Source organism: Saccopteryx leptura, chromosome 3, assembly GCF_036850995.1.
Source record: "Saccopteryx leptura isolate mSacLep1 chromosome 3, mSacLep1_pri_phased_curated, whole genome shotgun sequence".
In the NCBI taxonomy this organism is placed as follows: domain Eukaryota; kingdom Metazoa; phylum Chordata; class Mammalia; order Chiroptera; family Emballonuridae; genus Saccopteryx; species Saccopteryx leptura.
Window position 1 is genome coordinate 222,579,118 of NC_089505.1, and position 23,049 is coordinate 222,602,166.

At 48.4% G+C, this 23,049-nt stretch overlaps 1 protein-coding gene across 2 annotated transcripts; it reads left to right on the top strand.

Annotated features, from left to right (window-relative positions):
* Positions 1-88: 88 nt before the first annotated feature.
* TMEM127 (transmembrane protein 127) lies at positions 89-21,397 on the top strand. Of its 2 annotated transcripts, none has more exons than XM_066377672.1 (4): positions 89-236; positions 560-942; positions 18,109-18,273; positions 19,011-21,397. In XM_066377672.1, exons 2-4 carry the CDS (start codon positions 699-701, stop codon positions 19,316-19,318), a joined length of 717 nt encoding a protein of 238 aa, XP_066233769.1. In that variant the 5' UTR covers positions 89-236; positions 560-698; the 3' UTR covers positions 19,319-21,397. The 2 variants fall into 2 exon arrangements, with proteins under 2 accessions (XP_066233769.1, XP_066233770.1); XM_066377673.1 differs by having other exon boundaries at positions 625-942.
* The last annotated feature ends 1,652 nt before the right edge of the window (positions 21,398-23,049 follow it).

Genomic DNA, 23,049 nt, shown 5'->3' on the forward strand with positions numbered 1-23,049 from the left:
AACTACCCGTCCCGTGAGGCCCCACGCGGGAGGCGGTGGTGTGCCGCACTGTGACGGGCGCGGGTCAGGGGGAGGGGAAGCGGGCGGAGGCGGTGACTGAGGAAGAGGAAGCGGAAGTGGGTTGGACCCGGTTCGGTCCCGGTGTAGTGGGCTTAAGGCCTGGGATCGCTCGGCCCCGGGCAGTTGAGGAACCCGTGACGGGACGGAGCGGCGCCATCCCTGAGGCTTGCTGACTGGTGAGGAACAGCGATCGGTGTGGGAAGGGTCTTTTCTGGGCAGTGGTTGCACCCCAGGGCGCCTTGGCCGGATTTTGAATCCCGGAACCCTGCGGCCCAGACTTGTCCTCCTCCCCTCGGCACCCTCTCTGGCCGAGACCCCAGTCCGGGTCTCTCTTCAACCAGTAGCTCATACCTCTGCCCCGCATCCCCCAGTCCAGTCTGCCCAGTTTCCAGGCGGCCCCCAATTCTCTCGGTCCTCGTTCCGCACCTCCATTCCAGGGACCCAGTCACCGTCCCCGCCCCCTGAATCCCTGCAGCCCCCCGTCTCGTCTTGTCCCCAGGTCCCAACTCCGGTGTCGGCCCTGGCAGCCCTGCGCCTTCCTCACCTGCCTCCTCCCTGGAACAGGCAGACTTTGTGCACCCCGCGGACGTCGGCGGGGAGCCTCAGCGACCGCGGAGCGACGGCGGGCGGCCCCGGGCATGTACGCCCCGGGAGGCGCAGGGCTGCCCGGCGGGCGCCGGCGGAGGAGCCCGGGAGGCAGCGCCCTGCCCAAGCAGCCGGAGCGTAGCCTGGCCTCGGCCCTGCCCGGCGCCTTGTCCATCACGGCGCTGTGCACTGCCCTCGCCGAGCCTGCTTGGCTGCATATCCACGGTGGCACCTGTTCCCGCCAGGAGCTGGGGGTCTCCGACGTGCTGGGCTACGTGCACCCGGACCTGCTAAAAGGTGAGGCCGCCGCGCGCAGGGCCTCTTCTTCTTGGGCGACTGGGGCTTCTCCCCGAGGAATAGAATGTGGGGCGGACTGGGGCAGAGATAGCCAATGGCAAGACTTGGTTGAAGAAACAGCCCTATTGCTGTCTGGTGTTCATGCCCACCAGGTGGCTCTGTTTGGGGTCCGGTTCCTCATTAATTAGATGTTATTCAGCCAAGCACCTTCACGCCCGTGCTAATCTGGACTGCGGCTATTTTAGGATTCTGCCGGAGGAAGGGCACTATGCCAATGAGCTGTCCCCTTTTAAGGGGCCTCTGGAATGTAGGAAATTTTCTTTGGGGCAGTTGACTGGTGGAGAAAAAGGAACTTTTAATATGGCTAGATTTTAAAATACGTTTTTGCGTTTTAGATAACCAGGGGGAAGTTCCAACCTCAGTAAAACACTTGGAATTTGGCTCTCAACCGTACATCTGTGCCCGACTGAGGCGAGGTTTCTTTGTTGATCATCATGCTTCCCAGCCTGGTGGGCAGAGAAAAGGGGAAAGGGGTAGGGAGTCGTCTCCTTACTTGCCCATGTGGGAGCCCGCAGCCTTGGAGAGAAAGGGGGCAGTGGTTGCTGCCCCAGAGAGCCCCATAACTGCTTCTGCCCAGCCTTGTCTCCAGCAATGAGGGTACAGGCTGTGTAGTGTGAGTGCAGGACTTCACTGCCTGGCTTTTACCTGGGAAATGTTCAGTGGACCACACCACACACAGCCCTTAGTATATAATTCACCCCCCCCCCCAATCTTTTGAACCATTCTTTAAGGTCGTATTTTCTTCTTGTGCCACTCTGATGCATTTCAGATATTTGCTTCCGCATCTGTTAGTTATCTTCATGTTACCTCTTTTAAGGACTTAGACACTGGAGTTTGGTGAAAAGGTTAAGTTCTCTGTAACTTGGATTTAAAAATTTTTTTTGGTGCTTTGGATCTTACACCACTTCTGCAGGTCTAGGTTGAAAAGCTGTATCCTTATATTCTAATGTTGCTTTTCTCTGAGAGTTCTCTGTTTTGCATCTCCCTTGAGTTTCTGAGGGTTTAGGATGATTTAGAGAACAGGTTTATTTCCAGGGTCTCCCCTGATGCTAGCCTTTGCTGGATTGGCTCCTTCAGACAGAATTACACAGACAATGGAGTCCTTGTGACATGCAGCTTTGTATCTGGCATGTAGCGGAAAGGCCACCAAGCTGGAGCTGAGTCTGGACAGTTTTTCCCTCAGCCCACCTCCCCCGCTTGCCTTCTTTGAAGCACAGCTGCCACCTTTCTAGCGCTTCATCCTGACCTTTGCATTTGATCCCCTGGTATTTCAGTAGCTTGGTGTCACCTACAAATTGGGAGAGAGTTCTGAGGCTTCTCCCTTTCTATTCATTCTTAGGAAGGCTCATGAAATTTATGCGATGGGAGTGACAATGTGATCCCAGGTCCTTATTTCAGAGGTCCAGGAAGCTGTTCTCAGGGAAGTGAAGTTACATCTCTCTTGGGCCATACAGTTGGGGGTGGCATAGCTGCATTTGCCTTATCTATGGACTTAGTGTAAAATGATGCTGTCTCATTTATTATTCTTTTCTTTACTTAAGCTGTTATAGGATTGATCTCAGGGTTATTCCACTTTGGTGTGCATCCTTGTCAAAGCCATGTAAAAAATAAAAATAATTCTTGGTGCAGGTTCTTCTTTATTCACATACATGTATATACATTCACACACATACATATATATATATATATATTCACATACACAAATAAAAAGCATGTTGCCTTAACTTTTACATTTGCTCATGTGCTTAAGGATCTTAACTCATGGACAGTTTCAACCTGTGGTCATCTCCTTGGCCACTGCAAGCTATTTGGTGTCCATTCCTAAAGGAGTTGACATCATACTGAAGTGCAGAGGTTGCCAATTTGATTCCCAATCAGAGCACATACAGAAACAGATCTCTCTCTTCCTTCCTCTCTCGCTGAAATCAATAAGTAAAAATTAAAAAAAAAATTGATAGTGGTACCTCATGAGCTATCACAGTACAGGGCTCCTGATTGCTTCTCTTCTTTTTCTGTGTAGTTGTTGGTTTTTGGTATCTAGTGGGCCTTTACATGAGCTGTCCTGTGATTTTTCTGATCGTTGGGGCCTAACAGATGTCCTAGCATGGAAGCCAAGCCTGGTGCCTATCGTTGCTTCTAGAGAGAGAACAGATCCTCCCAGGTCTCTGCAGGGGACAGGCTATGGGCTGGGCCGGCAGGCTTTGGAGCAGTACCTTCCTGTTTCTTTACCCCTTGCCTGAATGCCAGGCATTGTGCTCAGCACACTTCATGCCTACCTTTAGTTTCTCCTAAACCAGTGGTTCTCAACCTGTGGGTCGTGACCCCGGCGGGGTCGCGACCCACAGGTTGAGAACCGCTGTCCTAAACAATACCTTCATTTGGTAGGTATTGTCATCAGGGCTACTTCACAGAAGTCTTAGGCTCTGAAGGTCAGGTGACTTGCTCAAGGCCACACAGCTGATCTACATGCATGGCCTCCACTCTTACAGCACACCTAGTGCGCTCCAGCTTTGTTTTTTGTGGGAGCTGTCCAAGGCGTATTACTTCCCCATTCTAGTTGAGTTTTTATCACAAGCCCAGCCCAAGCAGTGCTTTGTATCTCTCATCACCTCAATGTCCAGCTCAAGTTTGTGATCTTGAGGCAAAGCCACTCACCCTCCCCCTGTCACTCACAGAGCCCTGGAGGCTTTAACAGATGTAGACTGGCTCAGACGATTCTGTCCTGAGTTCTCCCACTTTGCAGGGGTGCCTTCTTCTCACAATGCTCTTCAACCTGGGCTCAGGCCTAGAGATATGCTCAGATCTCTAGTGGTCCTGAGTGGGGCGGGGGGCCCCATATAATCATTCCTTTTGTACACCAATGCCTCTCTGCCTCGCAGGGTTGGCCAGCGAAGGGCAGCGCTGACAGCAGCCTCCGGAAGCACCTTTGGGTAATGAGGAAGTCTGGGATTTGAAGTCAAGTGAATCATGATTGACAACAAACCACTGGCTGATGTACCTGTAGTGTGGTGACTGATGCAGCTGGCACTTCTAGGTCCTGTGGAGCGTGGCCTCTCAGGCACCTTATCTAAGGACCATTGGTATCTGTGGTGATGGGCCAGCCAGGCACTAGGGGGCCCTATTGGAGTGCTATGTCAGAAGCCTGTCTGGAAGTCACAGTGGGGACAGGCTACACAGGTAGGGGCAGATGAGTGCTGACAAGGATGGTGTTGGGGCCAGGGCCAGGGCGTTGGGGAAGTGCTTCTAACAGGGACTCCAGATAGGGGAAGAGGGGAGATGGAACAGAAAAGGGAACTGGCCAGAAGCCATTTTAATCTTCCTGTCTACAGTCTGTTTGGGTTGGGAGGGGGTGAGAGCAGTGGGTAAGTAGACAGGAAGAGCCAGGCCTTCAAAACAAATCCTGCCCTGTGACTCACCAGTGACCTTGGGCAAAGTGAGTGCCTTGGGATCCTATTACATAGCAGCTTCCTTCTCTGGTGACCGAAGGAAACTGTCGGGCAATAGTTACTAAAAAGACAGGGCACACAGCACAACTGGAGGATAGGCTGGATTCTGTCTTACCAGACAATAGTGGGCTGCACCACTGGTATGAATTTAAAATGAACTTGCTCCGGGTCCCCTTCCTCCCCACAAATAAAATAATACCTGCGCAGTAGTTGGGGACTCTGTTTCTCTTTAGCAGTGCTCTCAAGAGAGCAGATATTTGTTGTCCTCCCTGCCACACTGACATCAGGCTGGGGAGGACAGAAAGAGCACTGAGCCCCTGACCCAGGAAAACCTGAGCTCGCTGCTAAACACGTCCAGTGTCTACTCTGTGCCCTGAGACCCGGGCTGTGGGGCAGGCTCCTGTGTTATAGATTAGCATCACTCCAAGGGAAGTTTACTTCCCACTAAGCCTGAGGGTTACAACTTTGGAGTGAAGGAAGGGAGTTGTCAAGGAGACAGTACTCTGGAGACCATATGGGGTCGACTGAAGGAGCTACGGGAGACCGCCTCACAATCCCCTATTCAGGTTTCATGAGACAGCCTTGACCCTCAGTCCTTATAGGTATTTATTGATACACACAAAATAGAAGCAGGGACTAGAATGAGGAAGTCAGGAAGCAGAGAAGAGAATGAGCAAGTCAGGAAGGGAAATTTTAGGGCAGATTAAAGGGCAAGGGAGTAGCTCCAAATGTCCCCACCTATTGATTAATCAGAATTGCTAATTCTGTACCTATTGTGCTGTGTTCAGCACAGTACTGTGTTCAGTACTTTTGTCAGTAAAGCCACTGTGGCCTTTGCCTCAGGGCACTGAACTCTGTCCCTGTTCTTTGTTCCTATTCAGTAGGGCCTCTACATCTCCCCCTTTTTTGTTTGAGCTGTGTAATAGGGGTTCAAATCTTCAATAGGTATGGGAGGACATTTTTCTACAGATGACGTTAGTTGCAGTGGAAAGTGAAAGGCAAGTATGTATAAAGAGAGAAACAGGTTTTCAGGGGTCACAGGCATGCCTGTATTCTGCAAAACATTTTCAGCACGCCTGATTAGACGCTTCAAAGCGCCCCAGGTGGTGTCAGGTGTTCCCTGAGTGCTGGGGAGTGAGTTAGGTCTCCTCTGGATCTCCAGAGCCAGGTTGCTTCCTAGGGGCTGATGCTAGCTCATGATTAGGCTTCACTTTCCTCACTGGTATCCACAGTGGACCTGTTGATGACAAAATTGTAGCATACCTTCACCCCCAGGTTAGCAATTGGACTGGACTCTGCCACTCAGGGCCAGCTAATACATCGCAGTATACAACATGAGAGGCTTAGACCATTGCTCGGTTGGTATAAAATGCCTCGTGGTTGTAGTAAATCCAAATGAGAAAATGTTAAAAAAATTACTCACCTGTGGGGTGAGTCTCCCCTATTCCCCCCTTTTTTGTTTGTGCAGTTGGTGCTTAAGACCATTGGCTGTTTTTGCAATACTTGTTAAATTTGGGTGAATTTCTCAAGCTCCTGAGTTCCCCAAGAATGTCACAAGGTTCATCTCTATTTTCCTTTTAAAAGTACCCCCATACCTTATACCTTTTATCATTAAAACCATACAATTTCCTTCCAATTAATCAGAATTCTCAATTTCAAAAACCTTAACTTTCAGTGAGAACTAAGTTAGTAATTAGCAATTTTAGATTGATACTTTTATGAATATATTTCATGACCTTTAGAAACAGGTTTTTTCATTGGCAAACAAACATATTTTCAAAAGATATAATAGAGATAGCAGGAACCTTTTATAAACTCAGGCAAAACATATTTTCTCTTAAGAACTTTAAAAGACATTAATTAAACTAGTATTAATATTAAGTGCTTTTGTAGACCACCTGGCTAAAAATTTTTTTGAATAGTTTTATATTTTACATTATTACTAATAATTATAGAGAATGTAAGACTCTATATTTGTCCTTGGCAACCTTCCAGGTTGACTGAAGAGAAGGGAGGGAATGGGTTACAGAGCTGCTTAGATTTTATTTATTTATTTAGACAGAGAGTCAGAGAGGGTCAGAGAGGGACAGACAGGAAGATATAAGAAGCATCGATTCTTCATTGTGACACCTTAGTTGTTCATTGACTGCGTTCCCACATGTGCCTTGATGGGGGGGGGGGGGGCTATAGCAGAGTGAGTGACCCCTTGCTCAAGCCAGTGACCCCGTGCTCAAGCTGTCGATCTTGGGGTTTGGAACCTGGGTCCTCCACGTCCCAGTTCGACACTTTATCCACTGTACCACCACCTGGTCAGGTGAGCCGCTTGGATTTTAAAAGTGCCCCATTTTTCCCCCTTTACATTGAGGTTGTGGTGTGACACTTCATATTTCTACAGGCTGCACAGGGTCTAGAGAGTTGTTAATTCTCCTATTCTCAGGATTGCAATAATTTACAGGTCTCCAGAAAACTTTAAGATATTTAAATGACCTGTTTTCTCTTTTTTTCTTCTTTTTTTCTGAATTTTACTGTCTGGAAAGGGGGATGAGATCTTTTCCCCACTTTGAATTATTAATTAATTTTTTCAGTAGAATCTTTAATATGAACCACATGAAAGCTGGTGCATAACATAATAATCACATTCTAAACAAAGACAAAGTTCAAACAAAAGATATTTTTAAACCAAATCCTCTAGAAGGAGGGACTGGGTCACTAGTCTTTAAACCTTATTTCACATTAGTATTTCACTATTGTAAATGAAATATTGTAATATTTCACTATTGTAAATTTCAGTACTGTAAATGACCGTTACAAGGTCTAGGTGGGACAAAACCCAAATGGTGGAGGCAGATGATTTCTAGTGCACATAGAATAGTAAAAGTTTCAGACAGACAGATGAGACAGACAAGAGCGCTCAAACTGAAACTGACTCCTGTTTCACACACCTGAGTACAATTTGACAGACAAATAAGGCAATTACAGTACAGAGACATGGGCATGCCACATAAATAAAACCTGATTAAACCTAATAGCTGAGTTGCTACTTGGCCCATAACTCTGAAGACCGTGAACACAGAACACAGCAATTAGCCTGGCAAGACCTTATGGAGTACAAAACAAAGAAATAAGTTTAGGATCCAAAATTCCATCTATTTAAGTTTAAATGAGTGCTCCTTACATATTTCAATCATAAAGCAACAATGCCCAGAGCATTTAAATACAGAAATTAAACTATTTTATTTAGTTCAATATTAGAGCTGGCATTTCCAATTTGTGTGCAAGAACTTAATTTAAGCCTCAAAAGAGCCACATCTTGGCTATCCTAAATTGATAACCTAGTTTTATATATAGTATTAAGTCCAGTTTTATTTATTTATTTATTTTTTTACAGAGACAGAGAGAGGGATTGATAGGGACAGACAGACAGGAACGGAGAGAGATGAGAAGCATCAATCATCATTTTTTTGTTGAGACACCTTAGTTGTTCATTGATTGCTTTCTCATATGTGCCTTGACCGCAGGCCTTCAGCAGACCGAGTAACCCCTTGCTCGCCAGCAACCTTGAGTCCAAGTTGGTGAGCTTTGCTCAAACCTGGGTCCTTCCACATCCCAGTCCGACGCTCTATCCACTGTGCCACCGCCTGGTCAGGCTTAAGTCCAGTTTTTACTTGACCTGGTGATTTTCATAAACACCAATTGATCAGGCCCTGGCCGGTTGGCTCAGTGGTAGAGCGTTGGCCTGGCATGCGGAAGTCCCGGGTTCAATTCCCGGCCAGGGCACACAGGAGAAGCGCCCATCTACTTCTCCACTCCTCCCCCTCTCCTTCCTCTCTCTCTCTCTTCCCCTCCCGCAGCCAAGGCTCCATTGGAGCAGGATGGCCTGGGTGCTGGGGATGGCTCCTTGGCCTCTACCCCAGGCGCTGGAGTGGCTCTGGTTGCGACAGAGTGACGCCCCGGAGGGGCAGAGCGTCGCCCCCTGGTGGGCGTGCCAGGTGGATCCCGGTCGGGCGCATGCGGGAGTCTGTCTGACTGCCTCCCCGTTTCCAGCTTCAGAAAAATACAAAAAAACAAAAACAAAACAAAACAAAACACCAATTGATTATATTGGATTTTTACAATCTGCTTTGCTGGAACTTTATAAAGAATTTTCAGATTGAGCTTTAGTTAGCCCCTCGGGCACACACCAAAGCCAAGCTACACAGTTGCCATTAGGCTCTGCCTGCAATCTTTCTGATAACAAGTTTGTGGCCTTAATGTGGCAGCAAGTACCTGGGCTCAATGTAATTCAGTACCTAAATTTTGACAAGCTGTAATCATTTCTGCTATATTAGGGTGCTGCCCCTTAAAAGGAACCAGTACCTTTTGGCAATCAGCATTTGTGTTCTCATAAAGCCAATTGAAGGGTCAGCACTTTTGCTGCTTGTTCTACTTGTTGTGAGATGGAAGTTTGCAGGTGATTAATGAAATCAATATAGCGTTTGTTAGGTCTTCTGAAGGATGCTTGCAAAAGAGTCCATAGGAACCTTGCTATCTGAAATCTGAACCCATGCCTTAAAAGCCACCATAAAAATCTGAGAAAAGGCGCGGTTCATGCGGGCTTGAGCCTGGGGGGTATCATAAGCCCCTGCTCCTGTGAGCATATCAATACCAGTTGGAACTCCCACATTCAGATTCTCTGCAGCTTGTGTCTGAGCTGTATCCTGGTATTCTTGTAGCCAGACGCTGTATTGAGCAGTGGTGGTTACTGCTTACACTAACCCCTTTCAGTCCCACAGGGTCATCTCATAACCTGTGCCAACTGCCTCAACCATCCATTTGGTAAATGTGCTTTGTACCCCATTTTCAGTAACACTTTCTCCGAATTCCTTAAAGGCCTGGGAAAGGAGACTCTCATGTCTAACAGGCTGTTGGGCAGGTGGATTACTGGGAATGCCTGAAAACAATCTTAGCTGTGCTCCAAACCCTTGTGCAAACATAGACTGATCATACTTTAGGGTTTGTGGCAGAGACTGTGGTGATGGTGATTCTGGCTCAGAGGGAGCCTTGGGGGTTGGAGAGGTGGCTGGTGAGGTTGGGGCTCATCAGGAGGGGGAATCTGGTGATTTCAGCCCTGGATCAAGCATAGTGCCAGGTGACAATGATTCCACGTTGTTAGATGTTGTATAGTAATTGGCTCAAATGAGTTGCAGAGCCAGTGCTCCATTCGCTCCCACTCTTCAATGTCTAGCCTCCCTTCTTTCAGATACCAAGGACAGTGTTGATGCATTACAATATGATTACCTTACACCCTGCACTGTGGAGAAGGCCATGAAGTTGGAGCTTATGGTTGCACTGTTCCAAGGTCAGGGAATTCCACATGCTAGACAGCAAATGAAGAAGAAGGGGGGAAAGGGAGGGAAATCTCTGGTCTGAAACCTATCTGACCTCGCAGATGTTTGGAGGCTATTCCTCTCTCATCTGTGTCCCACGTAACGGATGTGTTGTGCGTCCTTTCCTTTGCCAGGCTTTGGGAGGTCATTTCACCATTTGGTTCCCGTTCCTCACGTGAGGCACTACTTGGAAACCACATGGTATGCACCCAAGGAACCTAGGGGAGAGGCCTCACAATCTGTTATTCAGGTTTCATGAGACTATCTTGACTCCCAGTCCTTATGGGTATTTATTGATACACACAAAATAGAACCAGGGACAAGAATGAGGAAGTCAGGAAGGGGAACTTCTTTAGAGCAGATTAAGGTGCAAGGGAGTAACTCAATTGTCCTCATCTGTTGATTAATCAGAATTGCTAATTCTATCCCTATTGTGCTGTGTTCAGCACTTTTGTCAGTAAAGCCACTGTGGCCTTTGCCTCAGGGCATTGAACTTTGTCTCTTGTTTTATGTTCCTATTCAGGGCCTCTACAGGGAATCACATAGAAACAAAACCTGTTTGAAATTGGGTTAGAAGCTTTTTGTCTGTACTGCATCATCCTTCTGGTAGGGCACTGTGGGTCAAATAAGTTTGCAAATATGTATATGTTTTTTCCCTTATAGTTTGTATTGGGTGTGGGTGACAGGCTGTAAGCAGGCAGGGCCTTTCCCACCCTTTTAATACTAAGATCTCAACACTAAGCTTTTCCCCACACCCTTGACTGTTGCATGACGTGGGGTGGTGCACTCTTATGAGGAATCCCATTTATGCCTCAGATAAGTGGCTTTTGTATCAGAGACTTCCTTATTTGTATACTGGTTTAAAGGCTTTAATTTCTACACTGTAAAATAAGGGAGACCACCAGGGGCTCACTCTCTCCATTCCTGAAAGTAGCATTGTAGAGGAGAGGCAGAAAAGATGGCAGAGTGCTGAAGGAGAAGCCAGTTTGTGCAGAGAGAAGGAGATGAGGAGCAGAGGTGAATAAGGCTGGTGAGGTAGAAATCTTTGATTCTAGGAAACTCTGATAAGTCAGTGGCTTTGGGAGCCCTGAATGGAAAGGGAAGTGTTTTCCCACTGTGTATTTTCTTGCCTGCAGGGTGCAAGCTAGGATTAAAGGTAATGGCCCACCAGTTCTTGACTCCAGTGTTTCATTACCATCTATCCGAATCCAATGCAAACCTGCACGGGCCAGGTGGCTGTAATGGTGGCTGTGGCTACTGGCTTTATAGGCGTCCTTAGTCTAGGTTTAGAGGGCTCTTTCTCTGGCCCAAGGTGCTGTAAGCAGGAAAGGCACAGCAGGACAGATACTGCTTGTAAAGCCAGAAGCCACGGCCAGGGCCAAGGCTACCATCAGAGCAGCCCAGCTCTTGCAGGTTCGCATTGGATTCGGACAGTCGGTAAAGAAACAACGGAGCCAAGAACTGATGGGCTGTCATCTTTAATTCTAGCTTGCACCCGGCGGGCAAGTAAAAATATACACTGGGCTCCAAAACCCACTCACATTCAGTGCTCACAAAGCCACTGACTTATCCGAGTTTCCTAGAATCAAAGGTTTCACCAGCCTTATTCTCCTCAGTTCCCCATCTCCTTCCTTATCCCAGATACAAACTCTACACAAACTGGCATCTCACTCAGTACTCCGCCATCTTGGCTGCTTCTCCTGGCCACATGGCCTCTTCCCGCTGCTCTCTGCTCTGCTCCCTCTGCTCTCTCATGCTAATCATCCCAGGAACCAAGAAAGCAAGCTCCCACTCCGTCCCCATTTTATAGTGTAGAAATCCAAACTCTTAATCCAATATACAAAATAGGGAAGTCTCTAATACAAAGTCACTTCTCTGAGGCATGATAGGATTGTACCACCCCACATCAAAAAGGGTGGGAAAGGCTTAATCCCAAAACCAAGCCCCAGGCTACAAGGATTCTCAACACACATTAATATCACCTGGGAGACGGCCTCATGTGGGTAGCGACATTTTTAACAAAGTGAGCATAATACATTTTATCTGCCCAACACTGCTGTGGCCCAGTGTGGACGTGGCAGGGCAGTTAAAGCACAGGCTGCTGAGCATTCTCTCTTGCATTGCACCCCTATACATGGGGCAGGTAGTACTGCCTTCATCTGACAGATGAGCGAGCAGAGGCCAAGGGTGGTTAATGATTTTCTCAAGGTAACCCAGTCTTTGGTAGATCTAGGATTTGGTGCCAAGTCCAATGCTTTTCTGGTTTCCCCATTGCTTCCCAGAGCCAGACTCTGGCTGCAGAAGCTTAGACCACATCAAGCAGGTTTTGCCCAATAATACCCAGTCTGAGCACTTTTCATTGCTTAATGGCCCAACCTGTTTTGTCTGGAAGAGATTTTGTGCTTCTAGCTGTTCCCCTTCTGTGCTCAGCAGCTGCTGGCTCTAAGGGGGGCTCTGAGAGCATTTATACTAACTTTTGACCATTTAAATGCAACACTTTAGGATCTGATGGATTAACTCTATAAAGCAGCTAACTCCTGCTGACTCTAGTGCTTGGTGATTCTGAGCATCACAGTGCAAGGGAGCCAACCCAGGGTTTGGAATCTACCTATGCATTGTGGTACCTGAAGGAAGTTACTTAACCTCATGGAGCTTCCAGTACCTCATCTGAGCTGCAGGATGGCTCCCCAGAGTGAGTGAGCCTGGACTAAGATAAGGTTTGACCCCCAGTATACACAGGCTATTCCTGGAGAACACAAAAGAAACTGCCAACAATGTTTGTCTCTTGGGAAGGGCAGTTACATGTCTGGAAGGAAGGGATGTTCTCTCTGAATCTTTTTTATCATATGCAGACAAGGAATGCATGCTGTCACAAAAGCCCAGGGTCTCCTTCTATCTACTCTGGTTCTGTGGTCTGGAGGCCAGACCTTCTGCCCAAGACCCATAATGCCTTCCTTATTATTAGTGTACTGTGAAACTTGAGACACATGGAGGTATATATAATGGATGTACATTTTTAAGGATAGTAGTAAAATGGATACCCTATAATCACTATGCAGCCTAAGAAAGTGGCTTTGAAGCCACTGAGCAGTGCCTTTTTTCAGTTAAGACTGGAAGTATTAAAGCTTGACCAGGCAGTGGCACAGTGGATAGAGCGTTAGCCTGGGACACTGAGGACCCAGGTTCAAAACCCTGAGGTTGCTGGTTTGAGCCCAAAGGTCACTGGCATGAAGCCCAAGGCTGCTGGCTTGAGCCTAAGGTTGCTGGCTTGAGCAAGGGGTCACTGGCTCAGCTGGAGGGCCCTCCTCCCCCTTCAGGCACTTATGAGAAAGTAATCAATAACAACTAAAGTGCCGAAGGTATGAATTGATACTTCTCATCTCTCTCCCTGTCTGTTTTTCTCTTGCTCGCTAAAAAAGCAAACAAACAGCTTGACCAGGCAGTGGCGCAGTGGCTAGAGCATCGGATTGGGACTCAGAGGACCCAGGTTTGAAACCCTGAGGTTGCTCCCCAGTCAAGGCACATATAAGAAAGCAATGAATGAACAACTAAGGAGATGAAGGAGTTGCAACAAAGACTTGGTACTTCTCATCTCCCTTCCTGTCTATCTGTCCCTGTCTCTGTCACAAAAACAAAAAACACTAGTTAAGTTCAAATTTAGTGTATTTTTATTATTTATTTTTTTGTATTCCCCCCAGACTTAGTAGATTTATTTATTTATTTACTGTGACAGAGACAGAGAGAGGAACTAACAGACTGGAAGGGAGAGAGATGAGAAGCATCAATTCTTTGTTGCGGCACCTTAGTTTCTCAGTGATTGCTTTCTCATGTGCCTTGACTGGGGGGCTACAGCAGACTGAGTGACCCCCCTTGCTCAAGCCAGCGACCTTGGGTCCAAGCTGGTGAGCCTTGCTTAAACCAGATGAGCCTGTGCTCAAACTGGCGACCTTGGGGTTTCGAACCTAGTTCCTCAGCGTCCCAGTCCAACGCTCTATCCACTGCGCCACTGCCTGGTCAGGCCAGACTTAGTAGATTTAAAAAATACAGTTGTCCGTAAAGTCATGGTGCACTTTTGACCGGTCACAGGAAAGCAACAAAAGACGATAGAAATGTGAAATCTGCACCAAGTAAAAGGAAAACCCTCCCAGTTTTTGTAGGATGATGTGGCAGCATGTGCGCATGCGCAGATGATGATGCCGTAACACCGTGTATACAGTGGAGCAGCCCACGGCTATGCCAGTCGAGATGTGGACGGTACAGAGGAAAGTTCAGTGCGTTCTGTGGCTCGCTAAATTTGAATCCGTGACCAAAGTGCAATGTGAATATCGGCACGTTTATAATGAAGCACCACCACATAGGAATAACATTACTCGGTGGGATAAGCAGTTGAAGGAAACCGGCAGTTTGGTGGAGAAACCCCGTTCTGGTAGGCCATCAGTCAGTGACGAGTCTGTAGAGGCTATACGGGATAGCTACCTAAGGAGCACTAAAAAATCTGTATGTGAGCCCACATCGAACTGCACTGAATAGGTATGAAACTGGGAGAGTTTTCCTTTTATTTGGTGCAGATTCACATTTCTATTATCTTTTGTTGCTTTCCTGTGACCGGTCAAAAGTGCACCATGACTTTACGGACACACTGTATTATTTCCATTGATTTGATAGGGAGAGGGGGAGAGGGGGAAGGGAGAGAGATAGAAAAGCATCGGTTTGTTTCACTTAGTTCCATTTAGTTATGTACACATTGATTGTTTCTCGTATATGCCCTGACTGGGGGCTCAAACTCATGACTTAGATGTGGCAGGATGATGGTTTATTCACTGGGCTACCTAGCCAGGGCCCAAACTTAGTGAATTTTTAGGAACCACAGTTAAAGCCGCATTCCAAGTGCTCGGCCACATTAAGTAATCTGAACATAGCCCACTGCAGAATGGGTGTGCTGTGAACTTCTGCACCCTGCTGCTTGCAGGTTATTCTCAGAAGCACTAGAGGAGCACTTTTCTTCCGCCCTTGCCTGCCTCATGCTGTGTGGGTCAAGAGGAACTATCTCAGAGAGTTTTTAACAATATTTAAAGTAAAGCCAGGAGACAGTCCCTGGCCTTTCTGTCAGCAAAGCCTCCTGCAGGCCCACAGCAGTCTCAGGCTGTGTAGGGCTGGGTGTAATGGGGGCAGTGCCTGGTTGCTGGCAGAGCCATCACACAGGCAAGCCTCCTGGTAGTAAGTGGATACCAGGCAGGATGATTGGGCCCAGAACAGATGGTCAGCTGACTAGAGAGTGACAGATAGCTCTCAGGGCAGCTTAATGGATGACCTAAAGCCAGATCGTGACATGAGTCTGGTGTGGGCTCAGCCACCATCTGCCTGGTGAATTCTGAGCCTCAGGCAGGGAGTACATGCTGCCACAAAGGCCCAAGGTCTCCTGGTATCTGCTCTGGTTCTGTGGTCTGAACGCCGAGCCCTCTGCCCAAGACCCCATGATGCCAATGTCTGTGGGCTTGATTCTGCTTTGTTGGGTTTGGGTCCCCTCCCCAGGTTCTTGGATTTCATTCTCAGTCCCTCTTCCTTTAGACCCAGGATTTGTGTTTCTTGGAGGGTAAGGCTTGGGCCACCTGCATAGGAAAAGACTCGGGCTGCTTCTTAAAATACAGATCCCTAGGCCCTGCTCCAGGCTGAGCTCAGAATGCCTGGGGTCTGGGAACGTGCTTTCAGCCAGTATGCTGGGGACGGTGATGTGCACTAGAGAGTGATGACCACCATCCTCAGCCTCAGCCTGTGGTCAAGACTTGGGAAAGGAGCCTATAGCCTAAGTCCTGCCATCCCTCTCCAGATTTTCCTAAATCACTTGAAGACCTGACCCCTGAGCTAGGTGAAAGAAGAGCTTGCTGGAATAGAGGAGGGAGAGGAAGGTAAGCCCCATTTCCTGAAGCTTAGAACGTCTTCTTTTTATTTTATTTTTTTATTTTTTTTCCAGAGACAGTCACAGAGAGGGACAGACAGGCAGGAACGGAGAGAGATGAGAAGCATCAATCATCAGTTTTTCATTGCGACACCTTAGTTGTTCATTGATTGCTTTCTCATATGTGCCTTGACCACGGGCCTTCAGCAGACCCAGTAACCCCTCGCTCAAGTCAGCGACCTTGAGTCCAAGCTGGTGAGCTTTGCTCAAACCAGATGAACCCACGCCCAAACTGGGGGCCTTGGGGTCTCGAACCTGGGTCCTCCACATCCCAGTCTAATTAATGCTCTATCCACTGCGCCACCGCCTGGTCAGGCGAATGTCTTCTTTTTAGGTGAGCCTTTACTTTGTATGTTTCTAGAAGCTATGGCAGTTTACATCGATATCAAAGGGGTCTGACAGTGTTGTCTAGACAAAATTTAAAAGAAATGAGAATGGTATTATGGTCCTAGAAGGAAATCTAGGTTGCTCAATGTGTCTGGTATACAGTTGTCATCCTGGGCTCTTCCTTCACCATGATCTTGGGGACTCTGAATGTCAATGTCAAGTCTCCTTTTTCAGCATCTTCCTTTTCCTTGGTTCACTTCCTCGTTCTGGTGGAGTGTGCACCCACCAACGGCTTTGCCCTCTGTTGTTGTTGTTTTTTAAGTGAGAGGAGGGGAGATAGACTCCTACATGAGCCCTGACTAGGATCCAGTCAGGAACCGCTGTCTGGGGCCAACACTTGAACCTACTGAGCCACTGGCTGTGAGAGGGGAGGAGAGGGAGGGGAAGAAAAGTAGATGGTCACTTTTCATGTGTGCCCTGATGGGGATCGAACCCAGGATGTCCACATGCAGGCCTAAATCTGTATCCACTGAGCCAACCAGCAAGGGCCAGCTTTGCCCTCATTTTAAAAGGTATTTGGTGCTATCAGTTTCTGAGCCTTTCAGGCTTTTGTGGTATAAATCTAGTTGTTTCTTAGTGTTTCCACTTCTAGCTTACACTTCAGCTTACTCTGCTGCTAAGTTAGTTCTGAGTCCCTTTACTTTCTAGTTACCGCAATTCTGTTTTGTCCCTCTTCCCTTTCTGTGGGTTTCATGCCTTTAAAATTTTTTGTTTTGGTTTGTTTTAGTAGAGTTCTGGGAGCAAACAAAAGTAAATGTGGCCTGGCCTGTGGTGGTGCAGTGGATAAACCTTTGGCCTGGAATGCCAAGGTTGCTGGTTCGAAACCCTGGGCTTCCCTGGTCAAGGCACATACAGCAAGCAAACAATGAACAACTTAACATGAAGCAACTATGAATTGTTACTTCCCATTCCATGCTCCCCTTTCTCTTCTGTCTCTGTAAAATCAATAAAGTATTTAAAATAAAAGAAGAAGAAGAGAAGGAACACGAGCACTAGCTCTCTTACCTAATAAATAAACAGAGAAAAAAAAAGTGAAGATCCAGTCTATCATCTTTTCTAACTTATATAGTACTCTCTTGTAAGGATACATTTTTCTAAATGATTGCAAATTCTTTTTTAACAAAAAGGGAATGAATGAGTGGCCATATAGAAAATCGACATTGGGCTTGACCAGGCATTGGCACAGTGGATCAAGCGTCATCCTGGGACGCAGAGGCCCAGGTTTGAAACCCCGAGGTTGCCGGCTTAAACATGGGCTCGTCTAGATTGAGCACAGGGTTGCTGGCTTGAGCGTGGGATCATAGACACGACCCCATGGTTGCTGGCTTGAGCCCAAGAATGCCGGCTTGAGCAAGGGGTCACTCACTCCCCCCGCCCCCCTGTCAAGGCATGTACGAGAAAGCAGTCAATGAGCAACTGAAGAGCTGCAACGAATAATTGATGTTTCTCATCTCTCTCCCTTCCTGTCTGTCTGTCTCTCTCCCTCTCTCTCTCTCTGTCTCTGTTACAAAAAAAGAAAAGAGAAAATTGACATTGGTTGTCCTCTGGCCTTGCCTCTCTGGCCGTGTCAGCTCAGTAGTTACTGGGCCCTTTCTGCAGCCCACAGCATGCTTTAGTAGAATGGGTTGACACGTTCGATTGTCTGGATCTTTAAAAATGGTTAGAAGACTATGACAAGTACAGTGAAGTGGAGGCCTGCACATAGACTGGTCTTGTTGAAAGGGAAGTTGAGTGTGCGTGCATGGAAGCAGTGACCAGGGTTCCTGTCTGCTCATTTGGCTGCTGTTCTACTTCATATGTGGGCCAGCCAAGAGCAGGAGTTACTGCCACTGTCTCTAGGACTGCCCTGGCTCTCCAGGACTGTGACTGAGGGGGACAGACTCCTTCCAGGTAGGGACTTCCTGCTCCAGGGTGTGCTTGGGGGCCTGAAGATTTGGTTCTCCCCCTACAGATTTTTGCATGAATCCCCAGACGGTGCTTCTCCTGCGGGTCATTGCTGCCTTCTGCTTCCTGGGCATAGTATGTAGTCTCTCTGCATTCCTCCTGGATGTCTTTGGGCCCAAGCATCCAGCCCTGAAGATCACCCGTCGCTATGCCTTTGCACACATTCTCACAGGTAAGCCCAGGCCTGCTCCCAGTGGGGGAGGAATTGGCACAGGGTGGGGGCACCCTGTGTGGAATTGCAGATGGGGATGGCAGAGTTTTTCTGAGCAGATACTGGTCCAGATGCTCATTTTAACTCTAGCCTTTCCCAGAGCACTGGGGCATGATAACAGCTTGCTTTTGTCATTTGCATGTACACCTGGCCCAGCTGTCGGGAGAGGATATTGTTAGAATTCCCTAAGAAATTTCATGGCTCTCCTAAAATGGGGTTTAAAGCTCATCCGGGCTCCCGGGACCTGCAGCGAGCATGGAAAGGAGCTGAGTATCTTATTGTGTCTCCCTGGAGTGCACAATCTCCTCAGATTCTTTCCTCCCCTTTCGCTTCCCTTCAAACTAGCCTCCACCATGACTGAGTGGCTATTGATTTGATTCGTGGTGTTACCGACTCCAGTGCCCAGATTGCATTGCCTTGTCTGTTCCTTTTAAGAACTCAGTGACTTCTAGCAGCTCTCATATTCCAATTCCAGATTCTTAAGATGGAGAGTCTCTGACTAGACCAGATGGGGTCAGGCATCTGTCCCCAGCCTCAGCCTAAGAACCCCTGGCCTAGAGAGATCCCCTTGCAGGATCCAGGGCCACACAGGTCCTTTGACATTGGAATTTGGGTAGAGAGGCTGAAGTTGGTTCTGCAAGCATCCCTCTGCAGGGTGTCTGCTAACCCCCTTTCTGTGCTTTTCCTCTGTCCCCCAGTCCTGCAGTGTGCCACCGTCATTGGCTTTTCCTACTGGGCTTCTGAACTCATCCTGGCCCAGCAGCAGCAACATAAGAAGTACCATGGTTCCCAGGTGTATGTCACCTTTGCTGTTAGTTTCTACCTGGTGGCAGGAGCTGGTGGAGCCTCAATCTTGGCAACAGCAGCCAATCTCCTGCGCCACTACCCCACGGAGGAGGAGGAGCAGGCACTGGAGCTGCTCTCAGAGATGGAGGAGACCGAGCCCTACCCCTCGGAGTACGAGGTCATCAACCAGTTCCAACCACCCCCGGCCTACACACCCTAATGCCTGCCTGGGCTGCCCTGCTCCCGCTCGGCAGCCCTTCCCACCCCCCAAGGAGCGCCTTCTCCCACAGGCCTCACTGGAGGATCCTGACCATCTTCATCAAACCTTTTCCAGGAGAGACTCTGCCTTTTGGGTTATTCACATATCCCTGCTCTGGAAACCTGGGCTCATGGATTTTATGTCACGCACTTTTTCCCCTCTGTCACCTTCCGTTCCTGAGGTCACTAGTCATTACCAACCAGGGATGGTCATAACAAGTTTTCTCCCTTCATGGGCCATATCTTTCAGACCAGAACTTTCCTGGGGAAGCTGCAGAAAGTGGACAGTCCCAGATAGAAGTGTCATAGGGCCCAAGGGAAAGGGGACTGTGCCCTGCAGGCCTCCTTCATAATGGTCAGTATTTGTCCCACAGCTATAGCTGTGGGCTAACCCTGCCCAAATTCCTTCTCCGAGTGCCCAGTGCCAGGCCACCGCTCTGCAGAATTCTCTGCACTTTATTCTTTGGACTTCCCATCCCCTGTGTTCTGGTTTTACAGGGAGAAGGAATTGCTGTTGAGGAGCAGAGCTGGTCTTCCCCTCTTTGCCCTGGCTTAGATGCCCAGAGTCCAGGCAAGGAGAGAGCCCTGGTGTGGCCTGAGGCCTCCTAGTGCCCAGGAAGGATCAGAGTTAAAGGGGCTGAGTCTTCTCAGCCCCTTCACCTTTTAAAATTGAATGATTTTAAAAAGGAAAAAACAAAACCAGGCAACAGCAACAATAACCTATTTTTAAACTAGCGACAAGACTGTTGTCTCTTTTTCGATATTTATCCCACTCTTTTGGGCTCTGCAGTGTTTTGGGCCACAGTTCCTTCCAGCCCTCAGTAGTTCTTCCCTGAACCTGTCCCAGCAGAATGCAACCCTCTTCCCTTGCTCCCTCCCTCCCAGTGGCCTTCCTGTGGACCCCAGATCCCCGTTAGCCGAGGCACTGAGGACTAGGGCCTGGCTGGCTGGCTGGCTGGCCAGCGTGGTGCTCCTCAGGGCTGTGGCGCTGAGATGTAACCTGGCCTCCGTGCAGGAACCGGGGCCACAGCAGGGCAGGAAACCCACCACTCTCCACATAGGAACAACAACCAATGGGCTCTGTTGCGTGAGGTGTCAGACTGGCAGACCTGACTGTGTCCCTCTCAGGCTTAATGTGGCCCCTAGACTATAACTTGGGGCAACAGCTTGCTGCATGCCCCCTCCCTTCTTGAATGGACTCTGGTCTTGCAGTGTGCTACTTACTGGCTCTTTCTTGCCCAGCCATCACCCTGGCTTTCCTGTTTGCCACACATGACTCTGGGTCTGGCTGAATTTTCTGCCCTGAGATCTGGGGCATAAAAGTGGGAAAAAGTGGAGAGACCTTCAGTGTGGGTCTAGATGGCCAAGCTTCTTTGGAATCAGTGTCCAGTGCTGAATGGAAGAGCAGATGGGTCTCAATCTACTTCTATGGGTGGCAGAGCAAGGCTGGAGAATGGACACCACTGTTGAGCTGTGGCTGGAAAGGAACTGTCACATGCCTCATTCTTTGGCCAGACTGCTGGGGATATCTGGACAGATGCCTGTGTGGATGGTGAAGATCACGCTTGCACATGAACAAGTGGCTGCCTGGAGTTCACTGTGACGCCAAAATGTGTCCTGTTCTGACTTTCACACTTCCAGACTCTTCTGTTAGGCGAGAAAGCCTGCTGTGACACTTACACACAAAGCCAAGGGGCTGCATTGTTTTGTCTTTCTGTCAAGTCCAAGTTTGTCTGGCAGGTATCCAAGGTGTGCCAGCTCTTGTGACCTTAGGTGTCTGAGGAGCAGATCAAGAGACCAGGCACCGGACTCGCATGCCAAAGTGACCGGTCATCTTGTGAGGCCCCAGACATGACCCTATGGACTATTTCACGTGATTTGGAACCCACTTTTTATTAGCCTTCTACACCTCTGGCCTTTCTCTTTCCCCAGCTATCCTGACACTGTCATATAAATTCCCATGTTGTGTTTTTTTTTTCCCCTAGGGGGAAAAAAAGCAAAAACAAAACAAATGAATAGAAACCACAAGTAAGAATGTAAATGCTATTGGCTCCCTGTCGTTTTTCTGTTACTGTTTTCCTGAGTTGGTTTTTCCCCTTCCTCTTAGAGAAGCAGGAGATACTGATGAAGTATGTAATTAGAAAAGTGAGAGGGAGTGCATGTTCCTACGTGTGTAGGGCACTTCCCCATGGATGCTCCTCTAACCTGACACCTCCACAGTGAGGCCCCATGGCAGCCCAAGTGCTTGGCCGCAGAGCCTCCTGTCTGGGTCTGGGTAAGCCACAGAAAACTTGTCCTGTGTGAGGAGAAATAGACCCCAAGTCTAGGACTTGCCAAAGAAACTGTACTTTCTAATGAAACCATAGGGAGTGGTTCTTGGTTACTTCCTTACTGGGAGAGGATGTGAGTGGCAGCAGTTCCAGATGTAACTCTTAGGAGAGCCTTTAGTGGTAGTTGCCTCGCATGGCTACACACATTCTAGTCATTCATTTCTACACTCAGCTGACAGATTGGACCCAAAAATGTGCATATGGTAAAAGATCTTAGGGCTCCCTTTGAGGGACAGCCTGTTTGAGAGGGTTTTTTAATTTTATTCCTGGGAAGAGCATATATCTTTCTTGGGGCCTTGGACTGTGTTCTCATTTCAGCTCACACGTTTTTAACAAGTGACTTGTGTTGTATACAAGCATGTGAGTCATCATGGGAGAAACGTGATAACCCACGGAGCCCTCTCTCCAAGGGTTTTGTATCCTCAGTTCAGGAGGTGAACTTGTCCCTGGAAGGGCAGAGTGAAGTGAGCGGTCTAGTGGACAACTAACTAAAAAGGGATCTGTGCTCGCAGGCTCTGACCTGAGAGTACCAAAGGGTTCATGGCAACAGCTGGGGCTGGGCTCAATTGAGACAGTATTTGGAGGTGGGGTGGGGGTGATTCCTATAGAGGGAATAGCAAGAGCTAAGCACAACTGTAGTCAGGATGTGGCTAGAGCATAGGGTAGCAAGGTGAGGGGCCCCATTGGAGGCACTAAAAGTGGGGAACCCTGACAGGATTCTGAGAAGAAAAAGGACCATGTTTGTGTTTTTTTTGTTTTTTTTTTGGCAAGAGGGATTTAGAGCGACAAAAAGCTAGAAAGATGAGAAGCATCAACTCGTAGTTGCAGCACTTCAGTTCATAGACTGCTTCTCATATGTGTCTTGATGGGGGGGGGGGGTTCAGGCTGAGCCAGTGACCCCTTGCTCAAGCCAGCAACCTTGGACTTGAAGCCAGTGACTTTTGGGCTCAAACCAGTGACCTCGAGGTTTCAGACCTGGGACCTCGGTGTCCCAGGTCGATGCTCTATCCACCGTGGCACCCCTGGTAAGGCAGACTAGTGACAGTGAAGAGGGCTGGCCTAGTGCTAGTGGAAGAGTCTGTGGGGCCCAGATGGGAGACCTTATGGAGCCCTGTGGTGTCCTGACACCTGGCTAGAGGGAGGAGGACAGCAGTCTCAGTTGGCTTGAGGGCCTGGTGTCTCAGCAGGTGTTAGAGCAGGAATACAGGAGCCACAGCCCCTGTGGACCTGTCACAAGGTGGAAAGGAGCCAGTGCTGCCGGCTGAGAAGGGCTTAGCATGAGAAGATGCAGGATATGGAGGCCGCAGGAGAGCTAGAAGCCCGAGTTCAACCACGTGTCTCAACAGTTCGGTGATGAAAGAAC

What these genes read in the sequence shown, in the direction of transcription:
- TMEM127 (XM_066377672.1), top strand. Translation starts at nt 699, where the DNA reads ATGTACGCCCCGGGAGGCGCAGGGCTGCCCGGCGGGCGCCGGCGGAGG. An exon ending in GCACCCGGACCTGCTAAAAG is followed by an intron (nt 943 to 18,108) that starts GTGAGGCCGCCG and finishes CTCCCCCTACAG; the next exon opens with ATTTTTGCATGAATCCCCAG. An exon ending in CTTTGCACACATTCTCACAG is followed by an intron (nt 18,274 to 19,010) that starts GTAAGCCCAGGC and finishes TCTGTCCCCCAG; the next exon opens with TCCTGCAGTGTGCCACCGTC.